Below are 17,453 nucleotides of genomic sequence, written 5' to 3' on the forward strand. Positions count from 1 at the left end.
GTGTTATTCAACGCATTTCTATGGGCTATAGTAGTGACGGGCAAATAAAAGGCCACATTCAATATTTTTATGATGCCTACAGGGGTCCTAAAATTCAAAATCAAATGGCTAAATGATCCATGGTATAACCTTAAAAACAATTCCATATGTTAGCTTAGTAGAACATGAATTTGGTCCTGTGACTAGGTGAGTGCATCTGGTCTCACCCCAGTGGGCTGTGGTTGCAGTTTGCGTGTGGCTTCTGCCCGGCTCAGTCCCAGCTGCAGCCACACAGCGTGCGTTTGCACCAGCCTGTCCAGCACACTCATCCTACGCAAAGAGTCGTTGCCTGAATCCCTAACTCCAGCAAGCCCTGCCCGCACACCAACACAGGGAGGTAGGAACAGACCTCCCACCTGCCCATCTAGCCTGAGAGGGGGAGAAAGACCAAATTAGAAATATACAATTTATATCCTCTATTTGTTTACTAATGCACACACAAACAAACTATGCAAACACCAGTGCACACAAACACATAATAAAAACAAGAACATAATAGATCAGCATGAGAACCAAAAAGTATTATTGAGTTGAATCATAGTTATAAATGGATTTCAAAACTGAGAATAGCATAATAGCCCAGGAGGTTCAGTATTCCAGTGTAAAACATGTACCCAATGAAATGACTCAACGCAAGCACAGGTGCTTTTTCAATTCCACGGAAACTGCTTTAACATCCTATCAGGGCAGAACAGACCCGCTAACGCCACTGATAGTGCTTGCTGTGACTTGTAGAGCACCGCAATACGGGTGGTATGTAAGCAGGCCAAAATGAATTGACAACCCAAATCATCACACGGGCTGGAAAGAAATGTAATCATTGCCCTGTGGGCCTTGTGTTTGACACGTGGTGTAGATTAAGGTGAGGAAACGGGTTAAATAAGGATGTTTAAGCCTTGAAACAATTAAGCTATGGATTGTATATGTGTGCAATTCAGAGAGAGGGTGAATGGTCAAGACAAAATATTTATGTGCCTTTGAACAAAATATGGTAGTAAGTGCCAGGTGCACTGGTTTGAGTGTGTCAAGAACTGCAACCCTGCTGGGTTTTGAATGCTCAACAGTTTCCTGTGTGTATCAAGAATGGTCCACCACCCAAAGGACATCCAGCCAACTTGACAATGGTGGGATGCATTGGAGTCAACACGGACCAGCATCTCTGTGGAACGGTTTCAACACCTTGTAGAGTCCATGCCCCGACAAATTGAGGCTGTTCTGAGGGCAAAAGCGGGTGCAACTCCATATTAGGAAGGTGTTCCTAATGTTTTGTACACCCAGTGTAATCTACATGACATTATGTACCTAATGTCAGGTAATCTGTAAATCATTGTTTTTGTAGCCTATAATTTAATCTACACAAACATGCTTGGTGTTCACTTTGAAAATCACTGATACTCTATCCACCTTTCCCTCTGACATCTCGTCAACACAAAGACGTCATGAAACTCAGATACCTGAATGACCAGAGCACACTATCCCCACTTGCTGGTGGAGACAGGGAACTACAGAACACCAATCAACTTTACTCACTGGCACTCATCATCGTTATCATCATGATCCTCAAATCATGCTTATCAAACAGCCAGTAACAATTTTTTATTATTATTGTACCTTTATTTAACCAGGTAGGCAAGTTGAGAACAAGTTCTCATTTACAATTGCGGCCTGGCCAAGATAAAGCAAAGCAGTTGACACATACAACGACACAGAGTTACACATGGAGTAAAACAAACATACAGTCAATAATACAGTAGAAACAAGTCTATATACGATGTGAGCAAATGAGGTGAGATAAGGGAGGTAAAGGCAAAAAAAAGGCCATGGTGGCAAAGTAAATACAATATAGCAAGTAAAACACTGGAATGGTAGATTTGCAGTGGAAGAATGTGCAAAGTAGAAATAGAAATAATGGGTGCAAAGGAGCAAAATAAATAAATAAATAAATAAATAAACAACAGTAGGGGAAGAGGTAGTTGTTTGGGCTAAATTATAGATGGGCTATGTACAGGTGCAGTAATATGTGAGCTGCTCTGACAGCTGGTGCTTAAAGCTAGTGAGGGAGATGTGTTTCCAGTTTCAGAGATTTTTGTAGTTCGTTCCAGTTATTTGCAGCAGAGAACTGGAAGGAGAGGCGGCCAAAGAGGAATTGGTTTTGGGGGTGACCAGAGAGATATACCTGCTGGAGCGCGTGCTACAGGTGGGTGCTGCTATAGTGACCAGTGAGCTGAGATAAGGGGGGACTTTACCTAGCAGGGTCTTGTAGATGACCTGGAGCTGTTGGGTTTGGCGACGAGTATGAAGCGAGGGCCAGCCAACGAGAGCGTACAGGTCGCAGTGGGTTGTATATGGGGCTTTGGTGACAAAACAGATGGCACTGTGATAGACTGCATCCAATTTATTGAGTAGGGTATTGGAGGCTATTTTGTAAATGACATCGCCGAAGTCGAGGATCGGTAGGATGGTCAGTTTTACAAGGGTATGTTTGGCAGCATGAGTGAAGGATGCTTTGTTGTGGAATAGGAAGCCGATTCTAGATTTAATTTTGGATTGGAGATGCTTAATGTAAGTCTGGAAGGAGAGTTTACAGTCTAACCAGACACCTAGGTATTTGTAGTTGTCCACATATTCTAAGTCAGAACCGTCCAGAGTAGTGATGCTGGACGGGCGAGCAGGTGCAGGCAGCGATCGGTTGAAGAGAATGCATTTAGTTTTACTTGTATTTAAGAGCAGTTGGAGGCAATGGAAGGAGAGTTGTATGGCATTGAAGCTCATCTGGAGGGTTGTTAACACAGTGTCCAAAGAAGGGTCAGAAGTATACAAAATGGTGTCGTCTGCGTAGAGGTGGATCAAAGACTCACCAGCAGCAAGAGCGACATCATTGATGTATACCGAGAAGAGAGTCAGCCAATAATTGAACCCTGTGGCACCCCCATAGAGACTGCCAGAGGCCCGGACAACAGGCCCTCCGATTTGACACACTGAACTCTATCAGAGAAGTAGTTGGTGAACCAGGCGAAACAATTAATTCAACATCTGTTGTTATTACACTTGAACAAACTGAGAGTGGTCTGAAATTCTTCAAGGAAACAAATCACTGTTAATGTCTTCCTCCTTTTTCTCCCCCTCGCTCTAACATACACAGCTAACGTTAGTTTTACATCAGCCCATCATAAGGTTGAAGCAAGTCTGCTCATCGTACCACTACTAGAGTAAATGGATGGACAGAAAGAACATTTTTGTTAGTCAGTTTGTCTGTAGGTTTTAACACTTACCCCTGTAGTATTACAGGCTCTGGATCTCCCTCTGCTTGCTCAGCCTTTTGCACCATCTCCTTCTTCAGAGTCCTGATCTCCCAGACAAACGAGTCGATCAGCTATAGCACAGAAAGACGAGTCGATTAGTGACGAGGGATAGAGGGCGTACGAGGCAAACAAGTTGAGAATGTGTGTGTATAGTGAATGTATTTTCGTGTGAGACAACTTTGCACTCATTCCTGCAGACTCAGGATTTAAGCAGATTGGCCACACTAAGTGACCCTCCTCAGTGAAAACTCTGGATTTGGAAACTAGAAGTGCTCCTGAGTAGAATGGGCCATTCTGCAGTAGATTTTACTGCAACACAAATTGTACCAGTCCACACGAGGGGGCTAAAGTGGGTTTAGCCCCCTCAGTTTTAATCCATATAAAATTATGGGCATCTGGTAAGAAATCATATTTATTTTTCGGTGATTGAGGACATTATCGAGTTCCTAGTTTCAAACCAGTAACCACTGAGGGGGACATTGGAAGTAACAGAGTCAAGAGGCGCAGTGGATTTTTTGTTGTTGTGGAATATACTCTGATGGAATATACTCTTTGAAAAGACAAGGAACTTGCCAATGTGTTTAGCACCATACCACACAAACACGTCACACGATATTCAAAACGAAATCATAGGGCTCACGAGTGAGACTGTCACTGAAGAAAGAGTTAAAGATATCGGAATCTTGGTACACATTGAAGGTAGACGGGACTAAGGATCCTAATGGATGTGAAAATAGGAGAGAGCCATGACTTTCTATAGGTGGAAAAATGTTTAGGGCTCCCGAGTGGCGCAGCGGTGTAAGGCACTGCACATCAGTGCTAGAGGCGTCCGTGATTGGGAGTCCAACAGGGCAGAGCACAATTGGCCCAGCGTCGTCCGGGTTAGGCCCGAGTAGGCAGTCATTGTAAATAAGAATTTGTTCTTAACTGACTTGCCTAGTCAAATAAAGAGGTAAAAAAATTAACCACTGCTGGCTGGATCGAAGCAGAACCGATTTGGTGGAAGCTGAGTTTAGAGTCGCTCGCCAGTTTTTGCAGACTGAAATCATCCATTCTGCCTCCAATGAGGAGACCTGGACCCTCTCCACTATGCCGACCGTGCTTACTGCACTGAAACATGGACTGACTTTTGGGATGTCCACAGCTACATGTAAATTAATTTTCCACCTTTGATAAATGTTTTCAGTCAGCACCGAAAGAGGATGTTACACCAGAGGAAAGCTTCACTAATACAACTGGCATTTGAGGGGGATCTTACAAGATTCCAGGGAGAAGGGAATGATTGATTATTCAGGAAGTTCCACAGAGCATCAAGGAGGCAGCAGAAAACAATCTAGGTGGTTGTTTTCTATCCAAATCTTGCTTTAGTCTGTATGGCGCTGTCCATGTTGCTGATAGAGCGCAGCCCTGATTTTGTGCCATTGAACCTGTCACTTATTGGTCAAAAGCATTTGAACGCATATTTATTGTGGTATTGCGTGACATAAGCAGAATTCAATAGAATTCCAATGCACTATTCCAAATGACGGCCCTGGGTATAGCTACATATCGATATGTTTCTTCATAGAAACAGATACACTATATTATGGCTTGTTGCTGTAAATGGAACTGTACGTATTGGAAAAGTGTTTGGTAGGCTAGCATTGGGTAATTGGGTTGAATTTGATTCACAGAAGTGTATTGTACCATACAACCTTGTTAATATTATTTGCATAACTAGAATTCATTTTTTGCCCTAATTATTAATTTACTAAGTATAAAGGACGGAATGCTTACTCTGAAGGACTCATGACGCGGAAGTACTTAGTTATTCTTGGCTGCTTCAGAGTTGAGGACGACCTCCCTGCAAAATAACTGCCCAGATTGACCATGTCAATACACGCAGTCAGTCAGGAAAGCTAAGGCCAGCTTCTTCAGGCAGAAGTTTGCATCCTGTAGCTCAAACTCCAAAAAGTTCTGGGACACTGAAGTCAATGGAGAACAAGAGCACCTCCTCCCAGCTGCCCACTGCACTGAGGCTAGGTAACACGGTCACCACCGATAAATCCATGATTATCGAAAACTTCAATAAGCATTTCTCAACGGCTGGCCATGCCTTCCGCCTGGCTACTTCAACCTCGGCCAACAGCCTCGCCCCCCCCCGCTGCTCCTCGCCCAAGCCTCTCCAGGTTCTCCTTTACCCAAATCCAGATAGCAGATGTTCTGAAAGAGCTGCAAAACCTGGACCCGTACAAATCAGCTGGGCTTGACAATCTGGACCCTCTATTTCTGAAACTATCCGCCACCATTGTCGCAACCCCTATTACCAGCCTGTTCAACCTCTCTTTCATATCGTCTGAGATCCCCAAGGATTGGAAAGCTGCCGCAGTCATCCCCCTCTTCAAAGGGGGCGACACCCTGGACCCAAACTGTTACAGACCTATATACATCCTGCCCTGCCTATCTAAGGTCTTCGAAAGCCAAGTCAACAAACAGGTCACTGACCATCTCGAATCCCACTGTACCTTCTCCGCTGTGCAATCTGGTTTCCGAGCCGGTCACGGGTGCACCTCAGCCACACTCAAGGTACTAAACGATATCATAACCGCCATCGATAAAAGACAGTACTGTGCAGCCGTCTTCATCGACCTTGCCAAGGCTTTCGACTCTGTCAATCACCATATTCTTATCGGCAGACTCAGTAGCCTCGGTTTTTCGGATGACTGCCTTGCCTGGTTCACCAATTACTTTGCAGACAGAGTTCAGTGTGTCAAATCGGAGGGCATGCTGTCCGGTCCTCTGGCAGTCTCTATGGGGGTGCCACAGGGTTCAATTCTCGGGCCGACTCTTTTCTCTGTATACATCAATGATGTTGCTCTTGCTGCGGGCGATTCCCTGATCCACCTCTACGCAGACGACACCATTCTATATACTTTCGGCCCGTCATTGGACACTGTGCTATCTAACCTCCAAACAAGCTTCAATGCCATACAACACTCCTTCCGTGGCCTCCGACTGCTCTTAAACGCTAGTAAAACCAAATGCATGCTTTTCAACCGATCGCTGCCTGCACCCGCATGCCCGCCTAGCATCACCACCCTGGATGGTTCCGACCTAGAATATGTGGACATCTATAAGTACCTAGGTGTCTGGCTAGACTGCAAACTCTCCTTCCAGACTCATATCAAACATCTCCAATCGAAAATCAAATGTCGGCTTTCTATTCCGCAACAAAGCCTCCTTCACTCACGCCGCCAAGCTTACCCTAGTAAAACTGACTATCCTACCGATCCTCGACTTCGGCGATGTCATCTACAAAATGGCTTCCAACACTCTACTCAGCAAACTGGATGCAGTCTATCACAGTGCCATCCGTTTTGTCACTAAAGCACCTTATACCACCCACCACTGCGACTTGTATGCTCTAGTCGGCTGGCCCTCGCTACATATTCGTCGCCAGACCCACTGGCTCCAGGTCATCTACAAGTCCATGCTAGGTAAAGCTCCGCCTTATCTCAGCTCACTGGTCACGATGGCAACACCCATCCGTAGCACGCGCTCCAGCAGGTGTATCTCACTGATCATCCCTAAAGCCAACACCTCATTTGGCCGCCTTTCGTTCCAGTACTCTGCTGCCTGTGACTGGAACGAATTGCAAAAATCGCTGAAGTTGGAGACTTTTATCTCCCTCACCAACTTCAAACATCAGCTATCTGAGCAGCTAACCGATCGCTGCAGCTGTACATAGTCTATTGGTAAATAGCCCACCCATTTTCACCTACCTCATCCCCATACTGTTTTTATTTATTTATTTTTCTGCTCTTTTGCACACCAATATCTCTACCTGTACATGACCATCTGATCATTTATCACTCCAGTGTTAATCTGCAAAATTGTAATTATTCGCCTACCTCATGCCTTTTGCACACATTGTATATAGACTCCCCCTTTGTTTTCTACTGTGTTATTGACTTGTTAATTGTTTAATTGTTAATGTGTAACTCTGTGTTGTCTGCTCATACTGCTATGTTTTATCTTGGCCAGGTCGCAGTTGCAAATGAGAACTTGTTCTCAACTAGCCTACCTGGTTAAATAAAGTTGAAATAAAAAAAAAATATAAAAAAAAATGTTGTTTCGCAAAGTTAAACAAAAAGTGGCTTTGAGCGATGTAAGTAAAATAAATAAATAAATGGACCCGGAAGTGTTTTTTCAGTTGTAGAGTTGTGTTTAGTTGTTTAAGGTTTCAAATATGTAATTTCCTTAACCCATCTGGTAACTAAAATGACAGCATATGTTTCAAGTATCATGCTAGCTAGTCTTGGGTGTTAGTCTGGCAGAAGTTACAGGCCAGGTGGGTGGGACGAAAGTAACAAATGTAAACTGATGCTGGAAACAAATTGACTAGAGCATATTTACAATTACAAAACAAAGGGGAACTGTTGCAGACACACAATGTTTTCTTAAGGGTGAGATGGGAGGCATGTGTTAAAGCTAATAGATTGTAAACTACTGCCCTATGACATGGTCTTATAGCTTCACTGTTTTTATATCATATTCTCTCAATATGTTTTGCATCATTATGTACACTTGAGTACGAACGGGTGGCTTATTCTCAAATACCTCTTTGTGCATGAGTCCGGATAATTAACAACGGACTGAGTCAGGCTGAAGAATGTATATACTCCCTAGTCTCAAAGCTTCTCCTGACTGATAAGTAGACCAGGGGATGCGTGGAGGAGTATCAAAGGTTCCGTACTTGGGCTGGGATGATAACACCACCTGCCTAGCCACAGAGATGCATTGTACAGCCTAGACTCTGGAGGGGGAGGTATCGTCTTGGGGGAGGGTACAAACGGAGGTCATAAATATATGTGCGTGTATAATCATACTTTGTCTTTGCAGCTGTTTGACCCAGGGTGATTTAATACATCTAGCTGGAACTTTCTTCAGAGTCTGACTAGAATTTGTACCCGAATCTTACAACCGAACACTGATGACCTGGAATAAAATAAACATTTGAGCACAGGCCATTGTCTCTAGTTCATATTGCTTTGATAATGTTAACAGAATAGCAACGTGACTGAATGTTTGAAAATTTACATTCGAATTATGCCTTAATCAATTTACTTAACAGAGCAGCTTCTCACTTAAGCTTTTAAAATCAACAGGTTAGTGGTTTAAAAAAATCTATCATTCTTGGGGTCAATTACCTTATGTCAAGCCATTGGAAATGTGATACTCATTTTGTGTATGTTGTTTGTGACGAGAATAAAGACAGTTATTTTATCAAGACATGACAAGGACAGCTGGTACGGCTAAGCATGAAAAGTAATTGAAGATTCCAATGAAAGTGAGCTGAGAAAATGATGGTTAGTATAGCTTATGTGATCCATTTTAGTCCAATTAATATTGTAAGGCAAAATATGGTGATGTTGATGCATGGTTCATTTTCACAAATTTCACACATGAAATTATGGTTGATAGTACATTTGTTGAAAGAGCCTTTATTACAGCATAGCAAAGATTTTAAAAAGCAGTTGTGGAACTGCTTTATCCGACATGTTTCGGTTGCATGAGGCTTGAAGCACAGTGAATCAGTAGGCTATTAAACAAACACTCAAACAGGCAACAGAAGCAGGATCTGTCTTATTGCTGTAGATACAGGGCCTTCAGACAGTATTCACACCCCTTGACTTTTTCCACATTTTGTGTTGTTGGAGCATACATTTTTATTTGGATTACATTTTGTGACACTGGCCTACACACAATACCCCATGTCAACGTGGAATTATGTTTACAAATTAAGAAAATATGAAAAGGTGAAGTGTCTTAGGTATTCAACCCCTTTGTTATGACAAACCTAAATAAGCTCAGAAGAAAATATTTGCTAAACAAATCACATAATAGGTTGCATGACTCAGTGTGCAATAGTGTTTCACCAAAATGTTTCTGTACCCCACACATACAATTATCTGTAAAGTCTTTCAGTCCAGCATTGCATTTCAAAACACAGATTCAACCAAAGACCAGGGATGTTTTCCAAATGCCTCGCAAAGAAGGGCACCTATTGGTAAAATGGGTAAAAAATGTTTAAAACAAATGTAAAAAATTTAAGTAGACATTGAATATCCCTTTGAGCATGGTGAAGTTATTAATTACAATTTGGATGGTGTATCAATACACCAGTCACTACAAAGATACAGGCGTCCTTCCTAACTCAGTTGCCGGAGAGGAAGAAAACCGCTCAGGGATTTCACCATGAGGCCAATGGTGACTTCAAAACAGTTACAGTTTAATGACTGTGATAGGGGAAAACTGTGGATGGATCAACAACATTGTAGTTACTCCGCAATACTAACCTAAATGACAGAGTGAAAAGGAAGCCTGTTCAGAATACAAATATTCCAAAACATGCTGTTTGGAATAAGGCACTAAAGTAAAATTGCAAAAATCTACTTTATGTCTTGAATACAAAGCTTTATGTTTGGAGCAAATCCAACACGTCACTGAGTACCACTTCATATTTACAAGCATGGTGGTGGCTACATCATGTTATGCTTGTCATCAGCAAGAACTCCCTAGTCTAACATGAAAAGAAGCAGAAGAGCAAAGCACAGGGAAAATCTGAGAGGAAAACTTGGTTCAGTCTGCTTTCCAACAAATACTTGGTGACAAATTCATCTGTGGGTTCGAGCCTCTATCTCTCTGTAATAACGACATCAACCACATTTAAGCTGTGAACTCAGTGAAGAGCCTCTTTCAATAGGTCTGTTGGGTGGTTATGTGCTGGGACAATAACCTAAAACAAATATACACTGGAGTTGCTTACCAGATGACATTGAATATTCCTGAGTGGCCTAGTTATAGTTTTGACTTAAATCTGCTTGGAAATCTATGACAAGACTTCAAAATTGCTACCTAGCATTCATCAACAACCAACTTGCCTGAGCTTGAAGAATATTTTTTTTTTAATAAAGTGCAAATATTGTACAAACCAGGTGTGCAAATCTCTTAGTGACTTATCCTGAAAGACTAAGCTGTAATTGAAAACATATCTAAATTAATATATTTATTTGTGTGCTTTTAAATTATTTTTACAAATGTCGATTTTTTTTCTCCACTTTGAAAGAGTATTTTGTGTAGAGCAGTGACAAAATATTACAATTAAATTCATTTTAATTCCACTTGGTAAAACTAAATGTGGAGAAAGTCAAGGGGTGTGAATACTTTCTGAAGGCAATGTCGACCCCTAAATGGGGTCAGCCCTAGTCGCCTCCCAGTGTGTGTCAGAGGAGGCTGGTGAGAAGAGCTATAGGAGTAAGGGCTCATTGTAAAAGGCTGGAATTGAATAAATGGAACAGTATCAAACAAAAAAAATATGCAAACCACATGTTTCACTGTTCCATTTCATCAATTGACCCTGTAAAACCATTTAACTGCATCCTTTTCTGTCACTGTAGTAGAAATATCCAATCAGGACAAGTTAACACAAAACCAGCAACGGAATTTAGGTTGTTAGTCAAGGTACAGGCATATTGCCATATTTTAACCATAAAATGATTTCACAGAAGAGCCACTTCCCCTTTACTGACTGACCAAGACTACAAGGAAAGAGAAACAGAGAAAAGAAAAGCAAGACAAAATTCCCACTAAGACAACAAACCAGATGAGAAGCCAGACTCACATAACATCCTCTAACATCTAACGCTGATACTAAAGTTAACTAGGAGAAATAAACAGCCATGCAAAACAAAGACCAAACCACTAATCTTGAGTGGCGCAGCAGTCTAAGGCTCTGCATCTCAGTGCTTGAGGTGTCACCACAGACAGCTTGGTTCGAATCCAGGCTGTATGACAACTGGCCGTGACTGGGTGTCCCATAGGGCGGCACACAGTTGGCGCAGCATCGTCTGGGTTGGGCCGGTGTAGGCAGTCATTGTAAATAAGAATTTGTTCTTAACCGACTTGCCTCGTTAAATAAAAACATCTCCAGAAGAGGTCACTGTTTCAAACTTGAACATAATGAACTGCGCGGATTTCACGCCACTGTAAAATCTGACTGGACTCACACACAACCAGAGCCCATACTAGCACCACTGAGTAAATGCTCCTACAGTGCCTTTTCATTTTCACAACTACTCACAGGGTTGTTATAGTCTAACCCTAACTGAACCCCAGTCAGCAAACCACACGCATGCAAGCTCTCACGAACACAGGCAATGAAAAAACACACAGCAGTGGGTCTGCCTGTCTCTCTCCAGTTCACTGCCAAGACACAGCCAGAAAAGCAAACTGACGATGTAGCTTTAACCCTAGAATCCAAAAGGGACTGCTAAATAACCACATTCTCCATGCATAAACTACTGTACATCAGCTATTCTAGTGAATGATTTACAATAGTTCACTATAATCAGTACAGTGTAAATCTCTGCTTACCTTGAATGTGTAAAAAAAGAATAGGTAAAACAAGCAAAAGTCTAACATCATTAGTAAAGAAATAAGACCCCAGTTTGCCAGCAGTCACCTCTGGGTTTTTTAATTTCATGTGAGACGATAAATGTCTTCCTGAAAATCAAGTGATGCGATTGCTCAATTACATATTCACGAATGCGCATGGACACACTCACAAGCACGAGTGTCACTTGTTCCAAGGCCAGTTTCAGAATAGATGTTATGCAACAAGACTATTTAAAGAACATCGTGAAAACCACAATTCTAAGAGTTTCCAAGAGCACAGCAAATTCCTTTCCTCCTGCACTAGGCAGCAGTTATACAGGAAGACAGTCAGTATGACACATTTACCAGGAGTTCTGCAACTAGCCTCCATGTTGGCAACAAATGCCCCACAAGAGATCAGTAAAACTTGCATCCACACGTCAAATGAGATGTTTGAGATTTTAAAGGACAGTGAACTTGCATTCTCCATCAGTATGTCATTGTTTTTCCAATGACGGATACAGTGTGAAATGAAAGGGAGACCGAGAGAAGGGATAAACAAAGTAGGGCTGGTATGTGCCGGGATTCGTATGCACACAGGCGGTAGAATCGAACCTGTGCGGGGGGTTGTGGCCTTAAGAAGATCACCACTCTGGCACTCCAATGAGTTATTAAAAATCAAGGGTAAAAAGTACAGTTCTGCACTGTCATGCGGGAATTGCCAGGGACCTCCGATATGCATTGCCAACCCGTGGCTTTTTCCAAATACACCGCTTGAGCCTAGTGCGGATGGGAACAGAGAAATGGAGTGACACATTCAGTACATGATGCCAGACATTCTAGCTGTAGGCCAATTCCATATTAGCATGGCTGAAAAATATTTTGTGCATCTCAGAATGTTCTGGCAATTCTCACAATAAAATTTTATTGGGGGGGGAATATGTTTAACATATTTAAAATCATGATGAAAGTGGCCATTTTAGGCCCTTTTTTAGACCTATACATGCTTCCTGTAAAACCCTACGATTCATACATGGTACAGACATCTTGGTGTCATTATACTCAATATTTAGTGGGCTCTAAAATGGAGCATGGCTATATTCCGAAATATATTTCACATGAACATAATCAACATTAAATATATTAATCTGAAAACTACAGTTTTTGATTACTACACAACTCCCCCAGACCTTTATAGCCTATTGCAGAAAATACAGAAAAGAATGGCAGTGATAACTGAACTTTGATTTTACTTAAGTGGGGAAAATAACCGTTTTTCAATTAGCGATGTTTCTTAACGTTAAGGATCCCAACTTCGTTGAAACAATTGAATGTTTAAACGTTTTAACATTTAAACTTTCACACCCCTAATTGGAACAATATAACATTTCCAGTGGGCTCTCTGCTAATTTTAATACATAGAAATGTACATTATAGATCATTAACCAATCACAGCCCTCCTGTAGGATTGCACATTCAGCCAATCACCAGCAGAGGGAGATTCCTTTTAATCAATTTCCATTCACTGTGTTGGTGGTGCTCATTGGTTGATGCTCATGGTTGATGTCCTTGATCTTTTTGGCCTTCCTGTGATATCAGGTGAAGTAGGTATAACTTGAGGGCAGGTAGTTTGCCACCGGTGATGGTTTGGGCAGACCACACCACCCTCTGGAGAGCCCTGGGGTTGCGGGCATTGCAGCTGCTGTACCAGGCGATGATACAGCCCGACAGGGTTTTAAAGCTTCACACCTCCACTGCGGTCCCGTCGATGTGGATGGGACGTGCTCCCTCTGAAGTCAACGATCAGCTCCTTTGTTTTGTTGACGTTGAGTGAGGTTTTTCTTCTTCTTGATCTGGGAGTGCTTCATTAAGGCTGGAATCGGGCAGATTTGTCTGTGTAGGACACATGAATCAAGCCACGTACAAGGGTGTCCTGGAAGAAAACTTGCTTCCTTCTGCTCAGACAATGTTCCCCAACTCTGAGGATTGGGTTTTCCAGCAGGACAATGCTTCATGCCACACAGCCAGGTCAATCAAGGTGTGGATGGGGGACCACCAGATCAAGACCCTGTCATAGCCAGCCCAATCTCCAGACCTGAACCGCATTGAAAACCTCTGGAATGTGATCAAGAGGAAGATGGATGGTCACAAGCCATCAAACAAAGCCGAGCTGCTTGAATGTTTGCGCCAGCAGTGGCATAAAGTCATCCAACATCAATGTGAAAGACAAGTGGAGAGCATGCCAAGACGCATGAAAGCTGTGATTGAAAATCAGGGTTATTCCACCAAAATATTGATTTCTGAACTGTTCCTAAGTTAAAACATTAGTATGGTGTTTTTTAAAAATGAATATGAACTTATTTTCTTTGCATTATTCGAGGTCTGACAACACTGCATCATTCAGTTGTCATTTTCTGCAAATAAATGCTCCAAATGACAATATTTTTATTTGGAATTTTGTGAGAAATGTCAGTAGTTTATAAAATAAAAGTGATTTCTTTTTTTTACTCAAACACATACCTATAAATAGTAAAACCAGAGAAACTGATCATTTCACAGTGGTCTCAATTTTTTCCAGAGCTGTATATTTATCTTCACTGTCCAAATACATATGGTAAGGACTGTATATAGCCTTTCATCTTTATCTTAGTCTGAAACCATATGAACAGGAACTGATTGATGACTGGATTGATAAGACTCAGGTTGAAGTCAGACAGATTTCTGGAATTTCAGTCTGAAGTGGACCTAGTGCTCATATTCCCATTTACTCCGCTCTATTCTCATCTCCCCTCTCCTTTCCTCTTGTTATCCCCTCATCCCCCTTTCCTGCTATCAAACATCAGCCTTACAGTAACTCATACTGAATGCATAACCCCATCATAGCTTTAATTTACTATCTGAATTGAATGGCTTCAAAGTGTGAGAAATTGACTGGTCTCGAAATAGAGAGGGTGTGTTCTATGGACACAGTTCATTAGAGTAACCTATTACCCTCCCATTCAAAGTTAGGATATATAAAGAGTTGATTTGGAATCAGTAGATATTCTACCCCTCTTCACAAACACTGACAAGTGGTGTGGTGGTAGTGTGGAGTGTGCAGGTCTATAATTAGTTAGTGTGGTGGTGTGGAGTGTGCAGGTCTATAATTAGCTAGTGAGCTAGAGGCTCACTAGCTAAGCAGGTCCCAGCACATAACCACCCAACAGACTTATTGAAAGAGGCTCTTCACTGAGTTCACAGCTTAAATGTGGTTGATGTCGTTATTACAGAGAGAAAGAGGCTCGAACCCACAACTCAGACTAATTACGGTAAACAGTGAGGGCTCAGCCACAGCTTTAATGGAGGGTATATATCATACATCTGTTGCATGGACTTTGAGATGCGAAAATGAAATAACATGGGGACTTTTTAATGTCAATAACCTAACTAACCCCAACTTCCTCAAATAAGTATCAGTTGATTAACTTAACAGACAAAACTAGAACAGGCCGTTACAGACACAGATGGACATACTGACAACGACAGAACAAAAGTCACAAGGACAGTTTCAAGAAGGCTCCTCCCCATCTTCCTCTTCTGCCTGACCCCCATAATTCATCTTCTCCCTCATTTACTCCCCCCTCCCTCCCACCATACCTTGAAGAAGCTCCCTTTCTTCTCCTCGCTGCGTTCAATGAGTGAGCTGATGGACATGCTATCCTCCTGTCCTTTGTCGTGCCTGTCTCTGTGGGGGAGAAAACAGAATGTCATTCTCAGTCCTGTAGGCTACACTCCAGTACTGTCTAGTAGTTAGTATATTCCAGTAAAGCCAAGGTCAACACAATATGTCCCAGAATTATTATTTTTTGAATGCAAAGATAAATACATTTTCGTTCTTCTCACTAATGGCAAATGATTGCAACTTGTTATTATATTTAGCTAGGCCTACCTGTTCTTTGGTTATGAATAAGAGGTATCATATTTACAATTTGCATAAGGCTACTACTAGGCTACTTTTGCCTTCTTGCAATGCAAGATCGCAACCACTAGAAAACGTGTGTGTGCATGGTCTAAGCATGTTTTGGGGCATATTTTGTACATACACAATGCTTATAAATTAAATGCCAGCTCTCCAGCCCAGAGAGAGCAGGCATGAGAATGAAACATCATCACTGTGTCTATCTGAAAGGACTACAGTCCCTCAGTCTACATAGATGTATTATATTGTAACTGTAGGAGACTACTTCAGTCTCAGACCTGCCTATTTAATTTAACTGCTAGTGGCTACTGTTTGGGGTTAAAAGGTGAAAGGGTAGTTTTACTTTTTTGGGGGGAAACCCAGACAAACACCTGCAGCTCAGGCCCTACCCAGACTAGCTTTGATCTGACAGTCATGTCTAGGGCTGTATAAACATTCTCTGACTTCATCACACACATCCACACTCTTGCTCAGATGCTGGTCTGTGACCAGACCCCTGTTGTCAATCATTGCATGCTGCTGTATGGACTCTCCAGTTTCTGGGACAGAACCCCACCCCCCTGAAAAAACAAAAATATATTTCCATGTTTTGGTGCATTCCTCGGGAAATACCAGAGGAGAGAGAGAACGGGAAAGAGGAAGTGGAGGTGGTTTGGTTTGAAGGTATTTGAAGGCATTTCCTGAAAAGCCCCAACAGCCAGTGAGAGATTTGACCCAATTCTTTAATTTTTCTGTCTCTGGTGTTGTTACTGCCCTAAAACATCCCCATGTTCGTCCATCTTGTCACACACACATACGGTACAAACACACACTGCAAAGGGCCAGGTAAACAGGAAAGCTCCTGCGGCTGACATTTGAGGCAAAATAAACTCTACAGTAACAAATGTCATCACTGACTCAAAGCCCTGCATGGGTATAAATAAATGACCAACTGACCAGAAAGAAGTAAAAAAACAAAACAGGCCGAAAGTCTTTCTAGGTTATGTAACAATATCAGGAAAAAATAACCCTAGCTATAGCAAAACACAATTCACTGTCAGGGTTGGTGTCAATTCAGAAGTGAATCAAATAATGGAAAATAAATGGCACTTATTATTGATTGCTAGTGTTGACGGCATCAAATGTAGGAACCTACACTGAGTATACCAAACATTAGAAACACCTAATATTGAGTTGCACCCACTTTTGCCCTAAGAACAGCCTCAATTCATTAGGACATGGACTCTACAAATGTCTTGAAAGCATTCCACAGGGATGCTAGCCCATGTTGACTCCAATGGGTGGTGGACCATTCTTGATACACACGGGACAACTGTTGAGAGTGGAAAACCCAGCAACATTTTTAGTAATGGCGCAGAAGGGGATGGCTGCCATTTTACTGGAGCCTAACCAATTGTGCTATTCTGTGTGTTTTTTTGCATTGTTTGTAACTTGTTTTTGTACAATGTTTCTGCCACCGTCTAATGACCGAAAAGAGTTTCTGGACATCAGAATAGCGATTACTCACCTTGGACTGGACAAATCATTTTTCTTTAACGAATCGGAGGCGAAAGATGTATACTGCTCAAAAAAATAAAGGGAACACTTAAACAACACAATGTAACTCCAGGTCAATCACACTTCTGTGAAATCAAACTGTCCACTTAGGAAGCAACACTGATTGACAATAGATTTCACATGCTGTTGTGCAAATGGAATAGACAACAGGTGGAAATTATAGGCAATTAGCAAGACACCCC

The 17,453-nt window shown here is 42.0% G+C and overlaps 1 protein-coding gene across 2 annotated transcripts in view; it reads right to left on the reverse strand.

The window, feature by feature from the left end:
• The window catches only part of LOC110502450 (ras and Rab interactor 2), a 44,319-nt gene extending 28,019 nt beyond the window's left edge, over positions 1-16,300 (reverse strand). The window contains exons 1-3 of one of the 2 annotated variants that reach the window (XM_036959835.1): positions 15,393-16,300; positions 3,312-3,412; positions 207-408 (exon numbers count right to left, since the gene is read on the reverse strand). In XM_036959835.1, the coding sequence (XP_036815730.1) occupies positions 207-408; positions 3,312-3,412; positions 15,393-15,506 (417 nt within the window). In that variant the 5' untranslated portion in view covers positions 15,507-16,300. Of the gene's footprint in view, positions 1-206; positions 409-3,311; positions 3,413-11,756; positions 13,748-15,392 lie in introns of those variants that run through there. The other variant, XM_036959836.1, reaches the window with a different exon arrangement.
• Between the last annotated feature and the right edge of the window lie 1,153 nt (positions 16,301-17,453).

The sequence above is a fragment of the Oncorhynchus mykiss genome, chromosome 23, assembly GCF_013265735.2.
Source record: "Oncorhynchus mykiss isolate Arlee chromosome 23, USDA_OmykA_1.1, whole genome shotgun sequence".
In the NCBI taxonomy this organism is placed as follows: Eukaryota; Metazoa; Chordata; class Actinopteri; order Salmoniformes; family Salmonidae; genus Oncorhynchus; species Oncorhynchus mykiss.